The sequence below is a fragment of the Brassica oleracea genome, chromosome C3 (assembly GCF_000695525.1).
Source record: "Brassica oleracea var. oleracea cultivar TO1000 chromosome C3, BOL, whole genome shotgun sequence".
In the NCBI taxonomy this organism is placed as follows: Eukaryota; Viridiplantae; Streptophyta; class Magnoliopsida; order Brassicales; family Brassicaceae; genus Brassica; species Brassica oleracea.
In genome coordinates, this window is record NC_027750.1 from 29,839,745 (window position 1) to 29,863,331 (window position 23,587).

The 23,587-nt window shown below is 35.9% G+C and overlaps 4 protein-coding genes across 5 annotated transcripts; 2 read left to right on the forward strand and 2 right to left on the reverse strand.

Moving 5' to 3' along the window:
• Positions 1-3,136: 3,136 nt before the first annotated feature.
• On the reverse strand, positions 3,137-7,727 carry LOC106330347. The gene is made up of 6 exons (XM_013768829.1): positions 5,037-7,727; positions 4,403-4,934; positions 4,230-4,329; positions 3,752-4,141; positions 3,531-3,672; positions 3,137-3,174 (listed from the first exon to the last, which is right to left on the reverse strand). Exons 1-6 carry the CDS (start codon positions 7,156-7,158, stop codon positions 3,137-3,139), a joined length of 3,324 nt encoding a protein of 1,107 aa, XP_013624283.1. The 5' UTR covers positions 7,159-7,727.
• Positions 7,728-13,483: 5,756 nt separating this feature from the next.
• On the forward strand, positions 13,484-14,856 carry LOC106331817 (guanine nucleotide-binding protein subunit gamma 2). Its single transcript, XM_013770234.1, has 4 exons — positions 13,484-13,930; positions 14,343-14,395; positions 14,477-14,521; positions 14,632-14,856. Exons 1-4 carry the CDS (start codon positions 13,808-13,810, stop codon positions 14,714-14,716), a joined length of 306 nt encoding a protein of 101 aa, XP_013625688.1. The 5' UTR covers positions 13,484-13,807; the 3' UTR covers positions 14,717-14,856.
• Positions 14,827-16,859, reverse strand: LOC106331816 (protein MAK16 homolog). Of its 2 annotated transcripts, none has more exons than XM_013770233.1 (9): positions 16,674-16,859; positions 16,484-16,593; positions 16,218-16,336; positions 16,025-16,122; positions 15,837-15,924; positions 15,631-15,750; positions 15,415-15,538; positions 15,148-15,263; positions 14,827-15,056 (listed from the first exon to the last, which is right to left on the reverse strand). In XM_013770233.1, exons 1-9 carry the CDS (start codon positions 16,733-16,735, stop codon positions 15,006-15,008), a joined length of 888 nt encoding a protein of 295 aa, XP_013625687.1. In that variant the 5' UTR covers positions 16,736-16,859; the 3' UTR covers positions 14,827-15,005. The 2 variants fall into 2 exon arrangements, with proteins under 2 accessions (XP_013625687.1, XP_013625686.1); XM_013770232.1 differs by having other exon boundaries at positions 15,415-15,541.
• Positions 16,860-18,049: 1,190 nt separating this feature from the next.
• Positions 18,050-21,672, forward strand: LOC106335632 (plastidial pyruvate kinase 1, chloroplastic). The gene is made up of 6 exons (XM_013774208.1): positions 18,050-18,735; positions 19,656-19,746; positions 19,856-20,049; positions 20,181-20,302; positions 20,669-21,147; positions 21,230-21,672. The coding sequence occupies exons 1-6, from the start codon at positions 18,163-18,165 to the stop codon at positions 21,529-21,531; spliced, it is 1,761 nt and encodes a 586-aa protein (XP_013629662.1). The 5' UTR covers positions 18,050-18,162; the 3' UTR covers positions 21,532-21,672.
• Positions 21,673-23,587: the final 1,915 nt, after the last annotated feature.

The following is a 23,587-nucleotide window of genomic DNA, read 5'->3' on the forward strand; positions in this document are numbered from 1 at the left end:
ACTCATAAGTTTCAATTAAATGTTATTTTAGCATTTTATTGTTACATAAATAATTACATTATAATTTAATGAAATTTATAGATATATAATTCTAATTATTAACTGAAAAATAATTTGATCTAATAAATAATATTAATTATCTTAGATATTATTGCTTAAATAAATTGAATTTTTAATTTGTATAAAAGGGTTAAAGTGATATTCTCCATAAAACAGATAAAATACTCAATCCGTTTCCGAAAGTAAAATTTTATAGAGCTTTTACGTTTATTAAGAATATAATAAATGTTTACAATTTAATTTAGAATTTATTTTTCAATACACTTTCTAATAACTATCAATCAATAAAATTTAATCAATTTAAATATTCACAATTAATACTTCTCAAAAATATATAGAAGTATCTTAAAAATATAATTTTTTTTTTATAAACCAAAAATAAACTCTAGAAAATCTTACTTTTTGGAAGAGTATTACATGTTACTATGTATTAATCTTTCCAACTTTCGCTATGAAACTTTGTTGACTAAACTATCTTTATTGCACAACTAAAAGGTAACTATTAACAAAACATTTGTTTAGATGGATAAGGTACTTATAGCATCTATTACACATACATGTGCCAACAATAATGTACCTCGTGAGGTCAATATCTTTTTGTAATTTTTCTTTATTTTCAGTTATACAACCACAACATACATTCATCAGTTACTCAATTTAGAAAAGAACAGTTGCTAGCTAAACCATTCCTACTCCCTCCATATCTATAATAATAAAGGGGAGTTTTTTTCTCACCTCCTGCAGCCACATCATCCTATAACATAGGGCATTTTAGGACACGTGGATGTGTTTTCTAGCAATCTGGAACTGGTTCCTCGCGGAGTATTTTCTATTTAGGCTTTTTTGTTCTGAAATTGATATTTCTTAAGAAGCCCATGTCAAATTAGAGTTTGTTTCATTTTTGCTTGTATCGCTCCAGAAAAAGTTCCTGCGTCTCATCACATCTCTCTGACTCAGGCGTACCTTTTTGTAACCGGTGTAATTATCGACGATTGGTGACTACTCAAAGCATTAACGCATACTGCACCACTCCTCCTCTCCAATTAAACCACTCCTCCTCTCCAATTAAACCAGATATCTATAATAATAAAGGGGGGTTTTTTCTCACCTCCTGCAGCCACATCATCCTATAACATAGGGCATTTTAGGACACGTGGATGTGTTTTCTAGCAATCTGGAACTGGTTCCTCGCGGAGTATTTTCTATTTAGGCTTTTTTGTTCTGAAATTGATATTTCTTAAGAAGCCCAGGTCAAATTAGAGTTTGTTTCATTTTTGCTTGTATCGCTCCAGAGAAAGTTCCTGCGTCTCATTACATCTCTCTGACTCAGGCGTACCTTTTTGTAACCGGTGTAATTATCGACGATTGGTGACTACTCAAAGCATTAACGCATACTGCACCACTCCTCCTCTCCAATTAAACCAGACATCTATCTTCCAAAGAAACCGACCAAAACTTACCCTATATGCCTTGGTCGCTTGAGATGAACAATCATACTGAAACCAATCCCCGGAGGTCTCACTTTCGAAAACTTCAGATCCATCAATGGCGAATTCATTTACTCGTCTAGCTGGTCACTGTTTAAACACCGCCGAGGTCTGTCAACTCAGATTCTAGGAGGCAAGGATGTTAAGAAAGGCGGCTAACTCATGGGTAACTACCACCGTGTTTCATTAGCGTTTCTTACTCATTTAACATTTAGATACTACAAGGTCGTTATTTCAGACTGTCTAACAGTCAACGCTCATCCAAGGAAACGTGAATGACAACTGCCTCGACCCCGACACTTACCGGGACCTTTTCAGTGAGGGTTCAGTTTACTCCCTTAGCACTTGTCTCTCTGATGCACCTGTCTCTATTCAATTCAATGATAGTACGTTGTTTGTAGATATCAAAAATTTGGTTAAGCAAATACCTATTGAGTTCTTCAGGTTCTGCAATCACGACCAGCTGTTGTCGTTAGCTAATACCAACAAACAGCTATCGGGTACTCTTTTAAACTTCTATATAAAATCTTTCGCTTTAGAATCTTTCCACCGTTCTTACTGACCTCTACTTAAAATTTTTCAAGATATTCTTAGAGAGGTCATTGCAACCAAGAGCACAATCAAGACACAGGGGACACAACCTTTAATATTGTCTCTACGTCTAGAAAGGTAGCCTTAACAGTTTAAAATCCAGTGTTTGTCATCTCTTACAACTTTGTATGATATCATATTCTCCAAGAATTTCATTTTCTTTGATATTTTACAGGGATGTGAATGTGTGTGTTAGTCTGTTCGACGGCCTAGCTTTCGCATTTCATACCAAATTGGAAAGCTACGGTTCTGAGCCAACAGTTGTAATGTCTCCAACGTTATTACACAGCTCCATCCGTAGGATTTATAGTGGTCTCAGTCCAATATATCACTCAAAAAACACTTTCCATCATGCATGCCGATTATTTGTCAACGGCACTTCCCAAACCCATCTCTACTGTGACTCTGAGACAACTGTCGGTCAAGAACTCTATGAAAAGTAAGTACTTCTAATACAGATATTAGATGTAAACAATTTTATGCAAATAAAAAATATTGGCATATGCTTCCTCTAACTTTTCTGTGCTGCCACGTTTAAACTCTTTAGGTTGTTTGGGGATGGTTCAACCAGCCTGCCTCTACATCAAAGCTGGTTCATTCCCCAAAAATTGAACCGCTCACCCATTCTGAGCTTAACCAATACGTGTTGACCTCCGAACCTAAGGTGAAAGTCTTAACTATCTCAAGTTACCCCTCAATAGTGTATTCTAATTGTTATGGTTCTGTGATTGATTAGAGATAATTGAATTTCTATGAACTGCCAAAGTAACTGGTATTCAGGCAGATAAAAGTTGGTGTTATATTGGTTGCTCTAAATGTTCAAGGAAGCTCCAGTAAGAGATTCTTCATTCACATGCATCAAATGTGATAAACCCAAAGAGATAACAATGGTCCTAATGATGATCTACCTGGAGAGAATCGAGTAGCACCAGAAGTTGCAGAGGTAGCAGGAGGTGTGACAGCAGAAGTCGGAGAGACTACGAATGTCAAGTCACCCATCAACCAGCCTCATCTGTTGTACCAGCAAGCGTTTGTCCTGCAGCAACCAATCCGATTCTTTACCAAAAACAGAGTGGAAAGAAGAAGGCACGCATGGCATAGCTCAACGTGGAAAATGAAAATCTCCACTACATTTACTTTTTCCACTACAAGAAAACTGCTTGATACCGATGGACAAATCCGTCATAATCTCGTCGGGAAAGTAGCATACCGATGGAATACCGACGAAATATGTCCGTCGGTATCATCTCGTCGGTATACTGATATTCGTCGGCAATTCGTCGGCAAAATACCGACGAACACATATCGTCGGTAAATACCGACGAACATATTCCGTCGGTTTTTTTCTAAAATTTCCGACGAAACGTATCCGTCGGTATTTATAGAGAATACCGACGAAGATAATTCGTTCTTCGGTTAATTGTTGTTGTAGTGGATCAAATACTCCTTGTACTCGGCTTCTGGGATTTATTGACATGACAACGATCCAAGGATCGTTCCTTTGCCTAATCCGCGGATAACGAATATAGCAAACCTGAAAAATTATAAATTATATAAGTCGAAGTAATTATATATGATTACTTCCGATGGAAAATATATTTCAACATACATACCTGGTCAGCTTGTGAAGCAAGAATGAATGGATCGTAAAAATCCAGTCGTCGTCGCGAATGTACAGATGTAACACCGAATGCGTCAGTGCTTACTCCGCGACCAACAACGTTGTCGTACCACTCACAGTTGAAGACAATACATCTCATGCCAATCATTCCCGGGTACTGAATTTCCAAAATCTCGCGTACGTTACCGTAGTAGACATCGTCTCCGGATGACGAAGAAACCCCACAATCAATTGTTCTCCTTACAGTATTTTCCTTAAGAACTCTGAATGCATATCCTCGTGTGCAATATCTCGGATATGACTTTGCAACAAACTTTGGACCACAAACTATCTCACGTAACCAATCTTTAGGTGGGTGCCCAATAGCTAAACAATGGCTTACCTATAAAAACAAAAAAAAAATGTTTTCGTTCATTAAAAGATAATAAGTAAAACGGTTAGTTACCACTAATTACTGATTAGACACTTACATAATCAGAAAGCCATGTTGCAAAGTTGTTTTGCTTGAGTTGTTCGAGTTGTTCTTCTGTCGCATCCGGGTACTTTAAGCGCATCTCTGCCAAGTAAATACTGTAAAAAACACAAAAATGTTAGATATGTTTCAAAAATATTGCAAATAATTCATATTTTTAAATCTATGTACCTCTCATATTCAAGAATGTCTTCGCAGTTTGTAAGCAAATATGTGTGCAAATGAGCATGCTCAGCCACTGTAAGTATCCGGTCCGTTGACTTTCCACTATGTCGTCCAATTTGTGTAAACATGTTTGGCACATAAACATAATAAGTTGCCCTTTCACCTCTATCATCATGCCGTGCAGGTCTTCGACTTTTTGTTCGAACTTCTGATGGAAAGTAGTATTCAGCAAAGTTTGAGGTTTCCTCATTGATGCACTGAGCCACTATTGATCCCTCCACCTTGCTTAAATTCTTGACCTTCTTCTTCAGATGAAACATAAACCGTTCGTACAAATACATCCACCTGTACTGCACGGGACCACCGAGTGCCGCTTCTCTCGCAAGATGAATAGCAAGATGCTCCATAACATCAAAAAATGATGGAGGAAATATCTTCTCGAGGTTGCATAGGATCACCGGTATTTTAACTTCCAAATTGCGGATACCATCTGATGTGAGTGATCTCGAGCATAAATCACGGAAGAAAGCACTTATCCCTACATACACGAAGAAAACAAATTCCATAAGCATATATATATATATATAAGCATTAAAAAATAATATGACAATTAATTTAACTATGTTAAATTTTAAAGTACCTGCGGTTGCTTCGTGGACATTTCGTGGCAATAGTGCGGAAAACGCAAAAGGAAGGAGGCGCTGCATCATTACATGACAATCATGGCTCTTCAAGCCAGTAAACTTCCCTTCACTTTTGTCAACACAATTACGCAAACTTGATGCATAACCGTCTGGAAATTTAACACTGTGTGTTATCCAATCAAAAAACTCTTCTTTTGCAGTTGCATCCAGTCGATATATGGGAATAGGACCTTTACCGTGCTCATCAACATGAAGTTCGGGACGAGCACAAATATCAACCAAATCCAGTCTTGACTTCAAGTTATCCTTCGTCTTGCCTTGGACATCAAGGATGGTGTTCATCAAATTGTCGAAAAAGTTCTTCTCAATATGCATGACATCTAAACAGTGCCGCAACAAATGAGTCTCCCAATAGGGCAAATCCCAGAAGATACTCTTCTTATGCCAATTATGATTTTCCCCTACACCATAAATCGGTTCATGTCCGTTTCCACCCACGTCTGGCGTTCTATCTGCACCAAAATCTCTTAATTGTTCCTTCAACTTTTTGCCACTTACTTCTTCAGGTGGACTGTCAAACACCCTCTTGTTCTTTGTAAACAATGTCTTACTCTTACGATATGGATGATCGTGTGGTAGAAATCTCCTGTGACAGTCAAACCAACACGTTTTCCGACCATTTTTTAGTTGGAAAGCATCTGTGTTGTCTTGGCAATAAGGACATGATAGCCTCCCATGCGTGGTCCATCCAGATAACATACCATATGCTGGAAAATCACTTATTGTCCACATAAGTACTGCTCGCATCTGAAAATTCTCTTTCCGCGAAACATCGTATGTATGAACACCGTGCTCCCATAATAATTGCAGCTCATATATCAATGGCTGAAGAAACACATCCAGTGATCTCTTAGGATGATCTGGCCCGGGAACGAGAATTGAGAGGAACAAAAACTCCCGTCGCATACACAAATGTGGTGGTAAGTTGTAAGGTGTCAAGATTACCGGCCACAATGAATATTGTCTTCCATGCTTTCCAAATGGACTGAAACCATCTGTGCATAATGCAAGATACACATTTCTTACCTCAGATGCAAATTCTGGATATGTTGATTGAAAATGCTTCCACGCCTCTGCATCGGAAGGATGTGTTATCTCACCATTTGTTAAGTGCTCAGCATGCCATCTCATTGGTTCTGCTGTTCGTTCAGACTGATATAACCTCTTTAATCTTTCAGTCAACGGCAAATACCACATTCGTTTGTATGGCACCGGAACTCTTCCAGTCGTATCCTGATAACGAGGTTTCCGACAGAATTTACATCTCTCCCTGTTCTCATCTGCTCTCCAGTAAATCATGCAGTTATCGATGCATACATCTATCACCTGATATGGTAAGCCAAGACCAGCGACCAATTTTTGTACCTCATAATATGAGCCAGGTGCAAGATTATCTTCAGGAAGAACATCTTTAACAAAATCTGCAATCGCATCCACACATTCTTCAGCCAAATTATAGTCAGTCTTTAGCGCCATCAATCGACTTGCGGATGATAAAGGTGAATGCCCATCTTTACATCCTTGATACAATGGCTGCTTAGCTGCATCTAACATTTCAAAAAATCTTCTGGCTTCTAGATTGGGTTGTTCTCGTTCTCCTTCCTCTTCACATGGGAAATTTTCTACATTGGGTTGTTCTTGTCTATCTCCTTCCTCTTCACCCGACGGTAAATTTTCTCCATATGCATCATATACCATCTGAACAGTCCCTATCCCAAAATCTACATCCGTGGTAGGTTCATCTAACCTATCGGCAGTTTGAGGTTCGCTACTACTACCATACTCAAATCTTTCTCCATGAAGATACCAAATCTTATAACCACGTGTAAATCCTTTCAAATATAAATGACTCCATACTTCCATTTTTTTGACACGGATATTATTCTTACAAGTAGAACATGGACATAATAAATACTTACTTGTTCTTGCTTCCGGTTGACTTTGAACCACCCCCATGAATTCTTGAATACCACGTGCGTATTCCTCCGTAAGTAAATTTGTATTTGGATCCATATGAGGTTGATCTAACCAAGAACGGAAATTATAAGGAGTACCCATAATTTATATTGTTTTGTTGTGATTTCAATGAATGAAGGAGAGGTCGTATTTATAATGAATTGGAAATCTTTCCGACGGAAAATATTCGTCGGTATTCCGTCGGGAATCATAACGGCTAAATTAACGTCCTAAACCCGTCGGCGTTCCGTCGGTAATTTAAACGGATACTAACGGCTACATAATCCGTCGGTATTTCGTCGGGAAGTGCAACGGCTGCAAATTCGTCGGTTTTCAGTCGGGAAGTATAACGGCTGTTCAATCCGTCGGTATTCCGTCGGAAAAACCGACGGAATTATGACCGAATTCTTTCATGGTCGGTATGCCGTCGGTATTTCGTCGGTAAGTGTCAATTTTTTGCAACGGTCATATATTTGTCAGTTTTTTGTCGGTTTTCTGTCGGGATCGTATGACGAAATACCGACGAATGTATTCTGTCAGGATTTTCCGACGCAGTTCCGACGAATTTACCGAAATATATTTCCGACAAGTTTTCGTCGGAATTCCGTTGGAAAATCCTGACAGATTTTTTTCGGTCGGTTTTTCCGTCAGTATTGTCCGTGTTTTCTTGTAGTGTTCTAATAATCTTCTCGGGTCACTTTCTATTTTACATTAATCTCTATGTAGTGGTGAACCGTGGATGTTTGAATTATTATTCCAAGTTTGTCTACTCACATTACTTTCCCTTTGTTTTAACACGTAAAAAAATTGAAATATATTATGTAGTGTCTCAAAAAAAAATATAAGTCTTGCAATCAAGTGCATAGTATATATACAAATATAGTAACGCCAAGGATGGCTGCTAGGAATCGGTGAGACATATAACTTATTTTGGGTTACTTTCCGATTTCACAAAACAGGGACACCGTTTCCTGGTAACACGCATTTTTAAAAAGAAGTTGCAATTTCATATATTTTTGATCAAAAAAAGAAGTTGGATGGTGTGATTGATACATATTAAATATTGTATATATATATAGATAATTAGGTGTTTAGCCTGCACTTGTGGACTATTTTACAAAAAAATTGGAAATAGATATATTTTCAGTTCAAAAACCATCTTTCTTTTTAATATTAAATAATTAATTAAATATTCATTTTATATACGATAAAGTATTTTTATTTTAATAAAATATCTTTTATTACATAAAATAAACTTGAAAATATTCATATATACATAAAAGTATATACATGGATCTAAATTTATTTTTAAAATATTATGATGTATAATATTTTTGGATAACATAATATAGAATATTTTTAGATAATGATGATTTATGGGTAATTATATATTAACAAATCCAATCTAACTATTTATTAAGGGTAATAAAGATTTTAAAAGCTCCAACTTTTAACGTGAGAGCGAAAATCACATGTCAAATAACATTATAACTATTTTTGAATTCTTTGTCGGCTTTTTAGAAGTTATCACAATGAATGATTTTGATTGTCCAAAGAAATTTATATTAAAACTTAATAACTGACTCTATCTTGTGTGATATATATTAAAATAGAGCTGGTTTAATATTACTAACCAAATATAGTATAAACATATATATATAATATTTTAATATTATTAAATTAAATATAATATAAATTTAACTATGACATTATCGATAGAATTTTTGTAATTATTCTCAAGATAATGATAAATTATCATCTAAAAGTATTTCATTCGGTATTAGATCCCTACAAACTCTGCTAGGGCAGCACAAACTAATGCATCAGTAGTGCATCCACACATGACATCAATCGATCTTATTCATGTCTCTCCAAACAAATGGAATGAAGAAGCGCAGGAAATTTTAGTTCACCGAAAACTCCAAATCAGTGTCAACTGTAATAAAAGACTGTGATTAGACTGTATTAGCAACCTGAACACATCACTATGAGAATGAAATAATTAAAAAGAAATCGTGAAACATATGTTCAACAAAAATTATTACAAATCACACCAATATAATTAAATATAAATTTTAACTATTATATTTTACAAAACTAAACATGGAATAACATAGAATAGAACATACGAACCCGGCGCGTAGCGCCGGAATACCACTAGTACGTTTAAGATGATATGGGAAACACAATAAACAAAACAAATGGTTTGATTACTTGTTAATTATGCATGTACGATTGAGACTATTTTATTGAAATAAATATGTATTACTTCTTCTTCTGCTCATATTACTTGATGTTTAAATTTTTTTATTCTTTTTTTTACTTATTTTTTATTAAGAACACTTTTATTCAATCTATATTTCTTAAATTAAAACATTATTACCAAAGCTAATCCAACCAATAGAAAATCATACTGCAAAATAGAAATGGTCACAATCGCTTAATAACATTAACTTTTTGTATAAATATTTGAAACATCACTTAAACTGAAGCAAAAAAATAATTCTAATACTTTATTATTTTATATAATAATAGTTTATATTTATTGTATTACTAATTTCTTGATTTTTAATAAAAAAAATATATTAATTCTAAAAGAGTATTTTCTATTTCCTGGCAGATATGTATTTCAACAAATTGGAGAATTCATACTTGAGTTGGCAATTTCCACAGATGATTCTAAACCCATTAATTGAATTTTAGCATTATTTTTGCTCTATTAATAAGCATCAGTAACAGTTTTGATTTTTTAAGTATAACGATTCGGGATGTTATGGTAAATTATAACATATAATCCTATTGCGGACCAAAATCCGTTTGTCAAGAAAATATGAAAATCTGTGAAATTATTTATGGTGATCTAATCTCAGACATTTACAGATGTTAAGATCTATAGAAAAATCTATAGTTGTCATATATAATGTATATTATACTGATTTCTTTGTCATAGACTTTTTTTAAAGAAGATTCTTTTGAATACCAGATCTATGTCAAATCTAAGCATAAGCATCCTAGATATTATTTAACAAGTGATTGTTTAAGTGTTTATACCACAATCATTTTTAGAAAGCTGATGACATGATTTATTCAAAATATGACATGAATCATATCTAATTATTTGATATTATTTAACACAATTATAACACAAAATTTAACTATAAAATTAAATTATAAACAAAATCATTTAAATCCTAATTATTACCATAATTAATCAATTATAAACAATCATTTAAATTTTAGATGAATTTTTTTTATAAACTTTCACTCTGAATAACTTTATAAAAATAAACTAAAAATATTTATTGTTTTATTTGTATTTTATATATTTTTAATGTTTATCCTATTTGGATGAATTTAATATTTTTACGTATGAAATAAGCAAATCTGAAACAAAAACAGACCTGTATATAGAACTTATGAGTTTTACAAAATCGCATCAAATCCAACCGAATCTAAGTTATGGACTAAATCGGTTTTAGTTGTGGTTAATTTAATTTCCTGACTGAAATTCAACAATATGTGGGTTGATTCCTAAACCCTAAATAAAAATATAGTCAATATAGTCATTTAAATGATGAAGTTATATTTTGGTTATAGAAATATACAGTAATTGAAGTAATCAGTTATACTATTACTTATATATGGTCTTGGTAGAATTTAGTCATACTAACTTACATAAAGTGCCAAAATGGACACGCTACCTAGTAATGACACAAGCTTCCGAAGAGTACATTGCCAACCTTATTAAAAGTTGTGGTGACCCAATTTGATGTCATTGCTTTTATGTGTTGTATCTATGTTTGACCTTTTGGTTCAACACATATAAACATAGATATTAAATGACATTCTATAGAGGTTTTAAAAGCAAAATATTGCCGTTTAAACGATGTACACTAAAAGTGCATAACTAGTGTTTTATGTTGAACTTTGAGGTCTGTTATATTCAACCAAAGTGATGTAGCACCATTACACAGACGTCAACTTACGCAAGATGAATCATAGTTTCCATTTTTATTTGGGCTTTCGTATTGTTTACTTATTTCCTTTTCTTTAACCGACATTGTCTTCTAGGGTTTTATTTTCTATTTAAGCATGGCTTTCTATGTAAGAAAGGGCAGTTTTAGAATTAATAAGAAAAGAGAAATCTTTCTCAACGTCTTGTGCGAAGTAAACTTCTATCAAGATCAGAGACAAGTTAACTAGGGTTCAGGGCAACCAGAGTTTCTTGTCTTTCACGCTTCTAGCTGCTGCATTAGTTGGTATCAGAGCCAGGTTTTTTTGGTTTCTTAATCAAAACTCGATTCTGGAATTATGGAGAATTTGTTCGTTGAAAGTGAAGAAATCGTTTACATAGAAATTATTGGTGATCTCAACGAATTTAAGAAGACATTGATCTTAGTTATTCTTAGACTAAATAAGATCTTTGTGTTATTCTAGTTTTCCGGGTATTCTCAGAATCAACGGATCTCTAGTTCTATCCTATAAAGCTTCCGTTACATCAGTTGGTATCAGAGCCAGGTTTTTAAGGTTTCTATTGTATCAGACAGGGATTCAAGGTTTTAAGTCACTTTTGGCGTTCGTTATGGCGTCTGCTCCGAACAAGTTTAAATATGAGTTCTGCGTATCATCCACAAACTGATGGACAAACTGAAGTTACGAATCGAGCATTGGGCGACCTGTTGAGATGTTTGGTTGGTGATAACATTCGTTCTTGGGATTCAGTCTTGTGCCAAGCGGAATTTGCGCACAATCATGCGGTTAACCGAAGTACAGGATTTAGCCCTTTCTACGTGATTTATGGAGTTGTGCCAAGAAGCCCGATTGATTTGAACATTGCACCGGACCGTACAAGATCTCATGGTCGAGCTTGTGACATGATCGAAGACTTCCCTAGCATACATCAGCAAGTCAAAGCCAATTTAGAAGCTGCTACTCTTAAGTACAAAGAGTCAGTTGATTCTCGCAGGCGTGATTTGCAATTTCAAGTAGGAGACAAGGTTTGGGCAGTCCTTACTAAAGAACGCTTTCCACCAAATTCTTACAACAAGTTAAAGTCCCGTAAGGTTGGACCATTGGAGGTGCTTGAGAAGATTAATAACAACGCATATCGGCTGCGTCTACCATCTCATATGAATACATCGGATGTCTTTAACGTTAAACACTTGGTGGGTTATCTTTCAGAGGACGAGGAAGACAATGCAAATTCGAGGGCGAATTTTTTCTCCCCAGAGGCGACCTGATGTAGCACCATTACACAGACGTCAACTTACGCAAGATGAATCATAGTTTCCATTTTTATTTGGGCTTTCGTATTGTTTACTTATTTCCTTTTCTTTAACCGACATTGTCTTCTAGGGTTTTATTTTCTATTTAAGCATGGCTTTCTATGTAAGAAAGGGCAGTTTTAGAATTAATAAGAAAAGAGAATTCTTTCTCAACGTCTTGTGCGAAGTAAACTTCTATCAAGATCAGAGACAAGTTAACTAGGGTTCAGGGCAACCAGAGTTTCTTGTCTTTCATGCTTCTAGCTGCTGCATTACAAAGAGACCAAAAGCTGGATATTTTTTTGCCATTTAATCCTATTTTGTATTGACGGGATCTAATAAAATATGTTTTTACAATATTTATTTGACCTGTATCCCAGAAAAAAAAGTGACCATGTTTATGAGGACTGTAGTAAAATTATAACATATAATCAATTATATAAATCTAATATTTATATCGTCAATTTATTTCACATAATTAACTTTGACATAACTAAGATTATAAGCATCGATTTATCAGTATAAGTTTGCAACTACTAATTTATAGTTTAGATTAATCTCTCTTATGCAGTAGTAAAAGATCACAAAGAAATTCAAGTTTAATTGAAATAAAATAGTCAATGCAATATGTTGTTCCACTTATTTAATTTATTCTAGTACCCGTACTTAATTCGTTATAGCTCCGTACCATATTCTGTATAGGCCTTTATGTGGTCTCTTTGGGCCTCATGAAACTCTATCAAAATCTTTAAATTTGTACCATATTCTCTCTTATAGGTTGGGTTGGCATAATAAATCCATTTGGGTGAAAAATCGATTTAACAAGAACTTGAGAAACAACTAACATAGTCAAACGTTGACCAGAACTAGTCTCCCATATACCCCACAGTTTACTAACATAGTCAAACAGTTGGGTTTCTAACTCAAAACTAATCAAGAGTAACTCATGTCACCAACTACCATAGATATTAGAGACAAAAAAAAAAAAATTCAGTTGAAACGTGATTATCTCTATAATCACAGTTTATTGGGCCACTAATAATAAGCCCATAACATGCCGAATGGCGCGTGTATTAACGAAATTTTAACTTTTTGTGAAGAGACAAAAAGATAATCTATATGTAGTAATAAATAGCATTTTACAACTAAAAAGGTGAATTTTTCTTCTTTCCGACGCCTTTCCTCTTTTTTTCAAAAGAAAACATTCAACTTTTTTCTTTGTGTAGGTAGACCCTTTGGATCATCGGAAAAGCTCTTTTTGAAGTCACCCCAACTAATAGTTGTTGAATCTTTTTTTTTTTGTTCCTCTTAAAATTAAATTCTCTCTCTCTGGAGATCTGATTTGTTTCTCATTTGGGTCCAACCATGGGTGGGTTTTGTTGAAGCTTTTTGAGTTTTGCATAATTGAGTACAAAAAAAAAAGTTGTCTTTCTTCTCTGTCTTTGTTAAAGTTTTGGTTTTTGGAGTTGAGTGGTTGAATAGAAATTATGATGGAAGCGGGTAGCTCCAATTCGTCGGGTCAACTTTCCGGGCGGGTCGTTGACACAAGAGGTAAACACAGGATCCACGCCGAACTCAAAAGGCTTGAACAAGAAGCTCGCTTCTTAGAGGTATGTATACACTTGATCTCCTCTTTTAAAAACGGATCCTTATTTGCGTGCGTGATTATTAAGCTTGAACTTGTTATTCTTGTCTGAATATTTATCGTGTTTGGATCAATCTTTAGTGGAGTTCGGTAGAGAATTTCAAAAGTTCGAAACTTTATAGTTTTGGAAATACCAAAAGTGTTGATCTGATATCTAAGAGGTTACAGCAAACTCTTAGGCGACTTTAGGGTTTCATTAGCTTGGAGAATGTTAGGGTCTGTAATAACAAGATATTAGAAAAGGTTTAAGGTTGGTGAAGAGCTGAATTAATATCTTGATCCCTTGGGGTTTGAAGCTGTTTAGGACTAGAATACTTGTGTGTCTTAAAATGTAACAATGTATATGATGATTCTTCCCTCCATTTATATTTATTCAGGAAGAGCTGGAGCAGCTTGAAAAGATGGATACTGCATCAGCTTCTTGCAAAGAGTGAGAACTAACTTCTTCGTAGCTGGTTCACGAATCATCTCTATTTCAATAAGCTTGACTCATTTCTTCTAATGGATACAGGTTCTTAGACAGTGTTGAGAGCAAACCAGATCCTCTTCTTCCCGAGTAATCCTACTTTTGTTTTTGCCATTTTTCTTGAGAGATTCATTTCTTTTAGACTATTAGTTCTGATTTTGAAAGCTTCTTTTCTTGTTTTTGTGTGTGACTACTTGCAGAACAATAGGGCCAGTGAATGCAACATGGGATCAATGGTTCGAAGGTCCTCCCGAAGCAAAAGGATGTGGCTGCTTCATTCTTTAAATCTTCACTTCCTCTCCTACGTTACTCCTTTTCCTCCATACAATAGTTTGCCCTTTTTACATTCCTGAGCAGTTAAATTGATGTAATTTGGAAAGAAAAACTGATTCATCTGTGCAGATAATAAAATGTATTGATATCCATCGATGTGTCTCTTAGAATACAAAGAATCACAGTGACAAAATCTAAAACAAAAAGCAAGATTCTTTTCAAATAAATGGTTTTGATTTGTAAATGTACCTAACATGTTAGCTTTATATTAAAAAAAAAAAAATTTTATTCATCATCTTTCTCAAAGCTTCAGGCTTTTGAGGCTTTGCCTAGTATCATCTTCTTGCTCAACCTGACAGACATATACAACAAAATGTAAGAAAAGTAGCAGAAACGAAAAAATCTTGTGAATTACTTAAAGCCAACTTGTGGAGGAAGCTCACCTCAACAACTACTCTTGATTTCTTCTTAGACTTTCCATTACCATCAAACTTCTTCAAAGATCTTCCCTTTTTATGAATCACTACTTGCTCCTCACCATCATCATCATCTTCAAAGTCTGTAATAGATAGTTCATGATTGAAATTGTTACTTTTATAAACACATATTGTAGTGATGGGAAGCCACCATAGAAATCTTCAATATCTTCTTCCATAATCTCTCACTATTTTAAATGCATAAGAAACAGGACAAAAACACCTGAGTTTTACCATAATCATCATCACCATCAAGGTGAGACTCCTTAGATGGGAAGCCACCATAGAAATCTTCAATATCTTCTTCTACTTCTTCCAAGAGTTCATCATAGCCTTCAACATATTCAATCTCTGGCTCCTCCTGAGATTTTGTTTAGTAAATAAAATGTCAGTACAACGAAGCTGCATCTTTTTTTTGATGGTCAGCTCAGGTAAAACGAAAAAGAGCACCTCCTCTTCTTCTTCTTCTACTTCAACTTCCTTTTGAACATCAGTAACAAGCTCTGGGTAATCGAGTATCTTAGGGTAAACGCCTTTCATCAAACGTTCTAACAACTCTGTTTCAATGGACTGTTAAAAAATAAAACAGCAAATTATAATGAGAATCTTAGAGAGCTAAAGTGAGGCAAAAGCATACAAACAAAACAAAGTGTAACCTTCTCCAACTGTGCTGCTTTTAAAGCCTTTTCCTCTCTTCTTGGCTCTCTCTTTATATCCCTCCTTGCCATAGTCATTATCTTCTCCCTTTTGATTCGGAAAACAAAAGAAATAAAAAAAAACTTAGACATGTTGTTAATCAAAATAACATATATCAAAAACACCAAGAAGAAGAAACAAAGTCGACCTTGTTTTGAGATTAAGTTTTCTAGTACGAATACGGATCTGAGTCATTTTGTTCAGTCTTTGTTTGACCTTGTGCTGTAACAACTTGGGCCAGTACAACTGAAACACGGGACAGGATCTCAATAGATCAGCATAAGTGTAAGAGAAAGAAGAAGAAGAAGAAGAAGGAGGGATCAGTCTTTCAGAGATCTCACCAAGTGCTTATCAATGAGTTCAAGGGCCTTCTCATAGTTTCTAGGCAGCTTTATTCTCTCCCACAAGTTCTTTGGCATGTGAGCTCTCTCTATTGTCTTCATATATAAATAAAACACTCCTATGTAACAACAACAACAACAACACAGAGAATCCTTTGATAAGAAAATTCAAAAGAAACCATCTTTTCACCACATCAAGTAAATAAATAAACGACCAAACCTAAGTGCTGCACAAACAAAGGTTTTAAATATTTTGATGAAATTACCATCGTGATCACGGATGGTGGCATAGCGACTGTTGGCAAGAGGGCAAGAGCTTCGGTTGCAGATACCTGTTACGTTATAAGGGTTTCTGCAGAATATTCCTGTTTCGATTCTACAAAAGTAAAATTAAAGCAAAAGCTCAACAAAGCAAATCTTTCAGACAAAGGCAAAGAGAGATGAAAAGAGACATACTTGGCCATGTAACTGCAGTGGTTGTGTCTGATAGCCTGCCATATAACCTCATCGTCTTGCATCTTTCACGGTGAAGATGATGAAATCCGGCTTAAGGGTTTATGAGAAGCTGGATAAGTTCGGCGTGGATTTATAGTTTTTGGTGCGTTTCCGGTTCAATTCGGTTTAGGTTATTAGGCTTTCTGGTGTTTGGCTTGGTTTGATTTGAGTTTTTGGTTTATGGATTTTTGGATTAAAAAAATAAAATCTATTAGAGCTCAAATTAGAATTTTATTTTATGTTTTCGAAAAATAGACATAGTTTAATCATTTTCAGATTATAAAATTTAATCTATTTTTAAGTATAATTATTAATATTAAAATAGTACATTGTTTTAAAATAATAAAATAAATAGCAATAAAATATTTAAAAATTACCATTAAAATTTATCAAAATATAATGGCTGTTATTTAAAATTTAAAAACATTACCATGTTTTTAAATTATTTTTTAAAGTATTATAGTAAAATATAATTAATAAAATATCTATAAATTATAAAATGTTAAAATATTTTAAAATTTTGAAACTATTTATAAATTTTAGGACATAAATTAGTTTTCATTTTTTAAATAGCTATTTTAAATTAATATAATATATTGTATGAATAAAATATTTTAAGTTTTTATAAGTTTTAGTTGTTGTTTAGTGTGTCTAATAATTATTAAAATTATTCAATAATTTTATTTATATAAATTAATAACTAATTATCTACAATTAATACTAAAATATCTATATTTATGTACAGATATGAAACACAAATAAATTAGTTTACATTAATGTTTAAATGATAAATAATTGTATGGAAATTTTATATTTATGAAAAATATGATTTATTTAATTATTAATTAATTACAATATAGTATTTTATACAAAATAAACAAAATTCGTTTTTATATTGAAAACACACAAAAGTTAGTTTTTAGATTTTTTCACAAATTAGTTGAAATTCTGAAAAACTAGTTTCCTTAAATTTTAAAAAATCCATTTATTAAAAAAAAATAATTGAAAAATCAAAGGGTTTTTACAAAAACAAAAAGTAGAAGCTAAAATACGATTGGATGAAAAATGGTTTTTAGAAAAACAAAAACCAAATACTAAAACAAAAAACACTAACAATCATCACCTAAAAACCAAAAACTAATAAAACTAAAAAAAACTAATAGATACAAATCATCACCTTAATAATTTGGTTCAGATTCGGTATGTTCGGTTTGGTTCAGTCCCAAGGATTTTGATTTTGTAGAGGCTCGTGATTCTCGCGTCGATGCAAAAAAAAAAAGAAAGATGAAGACAAATTCCAATTTTGACCCTCCCAAAAGCGCTGTCGTATCAAATCAAAATCCAACTCATCACTCACACTTCGGTTTATCCGCCTTCTTCTTCTTCAACAACAATTCTCTCTCAGAGCCTATACTAAATCTCCCGGAGCTCTACTTCTCCGGCCGAAACTATGTCTCAGTCTATCCAATTCTCAACTCCTTCACGCACTCCTCACCTTCTCCACCTCCCTAACTCACGCTTCCACCGTCCTCTCACTTCCTTATCCTTCCGCCAATTCCCTCTCAAGTACACCTCAATCAGAGCCTCCTCCTCTCCAGATCTCGGCTCCTCCTCATCCTCCCAGGTCCTTCACTCTCCTAACGGCACTGGCGCTGCCAAACCGGAAGAGCGATCCGTCGTAGCCACCGCGGTTTCCACGGATACGGCAGCGATAGACGTCGATACCGTGACGGAAGCGGAGCTGAAGGAGAATGGATTCAGGAGCACGAGGAGGACGAAGCTGATCTGCACGATCGGACCTGCCACGTGCGGGTTCGAGCAACTGGAAGCGCTCGCGGAGGGAGGCATGAACGTGGCGAGGCTCAACATGTGCCACGGCACGCGCGAGTGGCACCGCGATGTGATACGCAGCGTTAGGAAGCTTAACGAGGAGAAAGGATTCGCGGTTGCTATCATGATGGACACTGAAGGCAGTGAGATTCACATGGGAGATCTTGGCGGTGAATCTTCTGCTAAATCTGAGGTTTTGTCTTCTCTTTTCTCCATCTCAATCAGAGCTTGAGCTTGACATTATTGCTCTGTATAATTAGATGATTGGTAGGCCTGAGCATTGTAACTGAATCGGTCAGTGTTCTAATAATTGGTATAGCCTGCGCCTACTCGGCAAATTGGTTTAAAAAATCGATTTAGGCGCCCGCCTAAACATTAATCCTCTATAAGGCAGCCAACAGCGACTAGCGATTTCTTGAACATTGGCACTAAAATACTAGAACTGATCAAGTAGGGTGGTACCTGAAAAGCCAAAAAACCATCCTCTTAAACCTAAATAACTACCTCAAATACTTAATTTCATGTTTATTTTGATATGTTTTGTGCAAATATTCGATGGGCAATTCTCTCAAATAGACTTTTTTTTTAAATTTCTGTCACAAAAATATACCCAAAAACTAAAATGACCAAAATAACATTTTTATTTTGAAAATTTTAATTTTTTTTTTAATTTTAAAATTTGAAATCCTATCTACAAAACTCCACTCTTCAGCTCTAAATTCTAAACCCTAAACCTTAAACTCCACTCCTTAACTCTAAACTCTAATGTGTAGATTAATTAACCTTAGCGTATAAGCGTATATTTACTTCTTTTGATAAAACATTAAGTCTATTTTGGTTATTTTTATTTTTAAGGTCTATATCTGTGACAAAAACTTTTTTAGGTCTATCCTAGGGAATTTCTCATATTTGTTCAAATCCGAATTATTGTTAACTGAACCCTAAATAGGTCTTAGACAGAGTTACAAAATCTACATGAATCCTAAGTGTTATTAACTAAGTCGTACACAAGGTTATATAAAACCTGACTGGAGCTAGGAAGATGAACCGAAAAACTCGATCCGAGCCCGAACACGAAGTCCCATGCCTAATGCTTGGTATGACATTTTGCAGGATGGTGAGGTCTGGACGTTCACTGTTAGAGCCTTTGATTCTTCTCGACCTGCACGTACCATCAGTGTGAGCTATGACGGTTTTGCTGAAGGTAAATGCGATTATGTTTTGCAGTATAAAGAATGAAGTGGAAATGAAGAAGAACATTTTAGATGATGGTTTTTGAGTACGAAATTGAGAAAACATTTGTGATGATGCAGATGTAAGAGTTGGTGATGAGCTTCTGGTTGATGGTGGAATGGTGAGATTTGAAGTGATTGAGAAGATTGGTCCTGATGTCAAGTGTCTATGCACCGACCCTGGACTGTTGCTTCCTCGAGCTAACTTGACTTTCTGGAGAGATGGGAGTCTTGTACGTGAGCGTAATGCTATGCTTCCAACAATCTCTTCCAAGGTATCTTCCCTTTGATTTCTTGGTTCACCTTATTTAGTAAATTTGGGATGGATATGGATAGAAACAATGTGGAGATGGGACCTTGATGTGTCTTTGCTTTGTAGTTTTATTCTTTAATTCTTTAATTACAGGATTGGTTGGATATTGATTTTGGAATTGCTGAAGGTGTGGATTTCATTGCTGTATCGTTTGTCAAGTCAGCTGAAGTGATCAATCATCTTAAAAGCTATCTCGCAGCTCGTTCCTGTGGAGGGTAAGTAAAAATGTTCATTACCAAGTAATAGGCCTGCGGTAATTAACCAAACCTGCCAAACCAAAAAGTTTGGTTTTCGGTTAGAAGGTTTGGTTCAGTTGGGAAACTTAAAAAACATTCAGTTTCGGTTTGTTAATCGGTTAGTTTGGTTTTCTAAAAAAATCAAACGGTATCATTCTTAACCAAAAACTTCGGTACAAATTTTTGAAACCGAACCAACCCAAGCTAACACACCGAATTAACCGAAGAAACCGAACCCGCAGGCCTAGGTCCAATAACATCTTTAGTACTACTACATGAGAAACATATGATTTACCTTCCGTAACCACTGTCTTTAGTTTATATCGTAATCCTATTACGATGCAGGGACATAGGAGTGATTGCAAAGATCGAGAGTATTGATTCTTTAACAAACTTGGAAGAGATAATCATAGCATCAGATGGAGCCATGGTTGCAAGAGGAGACCTGGGAGCTCAGATACCTCTCGAGCAAGTTCCAGCAGCTCAGCAAAGAATCGTCAAAGTCTGCAGAGCGCTGAACAAACCCGTCATCGTTGCTTCGCAGCTACTCGAGTCCATGATCGAGTACCCAACTCCGACCAGAGCAGAAGTAGCAGACGTGTCTGAAGCAGTAAGGCAAAGATCAGACGCGTTGATGCTCTCTGGAGAATCAGCTATGGGTCAGTTCCCGGACAAGGCTCTCACAGTTCTCAGGAGTGTCAGTCTAAGAATCGAGAGGTGGTGGAGGGAAGAGAAACGTTACGAGTCTACACCACTTCAACCTATAGGCTCTGGTTTTTCAGACAGAATCTCTGAAGAGATCTGTAACTCTGCTGCTAAAATGGGTAAGTTTCATGTTTATTTTAGTTCCTCAAAAAGACAAAACTCTCGTTTAGTTTCTCATGTTTACGATCCGAACTTTTGCAGCAAACAACCTTGGAGTCGACGCGGTTTTCGTCTACACAAAGGACGGACACATGGCGTCTTTAGTTTCCCGCTGTCGCCCAGACTGCCCGATCTTCGCTTTCACGACCACAACCTCGGTGAGAAGACGGTTAAACCTGCAATGGGGACTGATCCCATTCCGGCTAAGCTTCTCAGAGGACATGGAGAGCAACTTGAACAAAACATTCTCGTTACTGAAATCAAGAGGTATGATCAAATCAGGTGACCTCGTGATCGCAGTCTCGGACATGTTGCAGTCGATCCAGGTAATGAACGTTCCGTAGGTTCATTCTCTCTTGCAAACATTTCTCCAAAGACTGTTTTGTTTCCTACTTTGTTGATGTTTAGACTTACTTCTACATTAGATTCCTAAGGCAACAGTGGACGATGCCATGAGTGTAAGCTTTGTTTATTGTGTACTGTTTTTTTTTTTGGCTTTCAATAATATAATTAATCTATTACAATATTTTAAATCCTCTTTTGTCGGATTTTGCATAGTAAGCCTTGTTAAAAAAAAATTGAACAATTTGATTTAGGAACACGTTTAGGTTGAAAACTTAAAAGAAATCATATGCAATTGATACCATAAAAGAATAACAGACTCGATGACTTCCGTCTTTTTTCGACAATATACACACTTGTACGTTAAAAGTTATAATCGAGATGGCGGCTCCTAGGGCTTTGGCTATAAAAAAAAGTGATTTTTGTCTCCAAGCGATCTGCCGTCAACTGCGACAAAATATAGATCTCTTGGCTCATACGAGGAACAAAATAGATTACAACACTCTTTGCTTACCTCCGCCATCAGTAGATCTAGTTTGTCTCTGTTCTCTAGCTTGCTACGGTGTTTTTCTCAAAAGACGTTTGACGCACGCAACGGTTTCTCCCTTGTATTTTTTCTGATCTTCTCTAGCTTATGCTACACGGCTTTTTGTTGATTCTGATATTGTTATTGGTTTAGTTCCTCGTGAACTTTTTACTTCGGGTGGATCTCTACGCTAGAACTCAATTGGGGCTTTGAGAATACCGGTGACTGTTCATGATGAGCAAATCCACTAGCATGGTGTGTCGTGGTGAAAACCCTGCACAGGCAAAAAGAAGTCTCGAATCGGAGGGGATATTATCAGGATCCCAGAGTGTGATATGTCGGCGATGGCAGAAAGATTCAAGTTGACTCTCATTGGACGTGTTCTGCATCTGGGTGGTAGGAGTATTGAAGCTCTGATCTCACAATTGCCCAGACCTCGTATTTGGAACGTTGAATGAAGGATGAGGGGAAGGAACTTAGGGAACGGGCGTTTTCAATTCGATTTTGACAATGAGAGAGACCTACAAGCGGTCCTTAACAGAAGGCCTTGTCACTTTAATCAGTGGAGCTTTGCCCTGGAGAGATGGGAACCTTTTACTAGGGAAGATTTCCCAAACACGATTCCCTTTTGGGTGCAAGTTACGGGGGTGCCGGTACACTTCTGGAATGACGGTACTTTCACGGGGATAGCAAAAGCTTTGGGAAAAAAGATGGCAATTGATGCAAAAAGTACCCGCATTCAAATTTCTGTCAATATTGACAAGCCTCTCCAGTTCGAAGACAGAGTTGGGTTCCCGAATGGAGATATTGGGAAGGTCACTTTCCTATATGTGGGCCTTCACAGATACTGCTTCACTTGTAAAATGATTTCTCATGATGAGAATAACTGTCCGGAGTTAACGGAAGATCAGAGGGAACAAAAACGTCTACAGAGGTTGGCTCTAAACAACTCTGGCTTACAGCTCCAGTTAGCAGGTTATGATCATGGCCATGGACGTAAAAATGGTAGCAACTGACCGAGATCTCCTACGCTTGAGAGAACCAGAAAGTCCCCGCCCCGAAAGATACACTCAGACGGTTCTCATGGCAGGAACAGGGGTTACGGTGACAGTAAGGAATCACGAGATTTCGTACCTGATCAGACAACTAAGACACGCTACCATGATAACTCGCACCAGAGGAACAAGTACTCTCCAGTGAAGTCTAGAACGGGAGTCTGGAGCAGACTGGACAAGGAATATCCCCCACCCCGGTCCTCAAGAAGAGGTAAGAGTACTGATCTCAGAACAAATATGCACTCCAAGGGAGGGGAGCAAAAGCGAGCTCCTACAGCTCTAGACCGAGTTTCAAACCGTATCAATGAGACTCACTACCAAGAGTGGAGACCAAGAGAAAATCAGTCCTATACTAAAAATCGAAACAGAGACTCTCGAGATGATCAGGTCTTTGTGCCTAATGATATGAACCGCGGTACTCCAGTGCCAGCAAAAGCGGAACAAGAAGGATCGAACTCCCAAAGAACTATCTCAGAA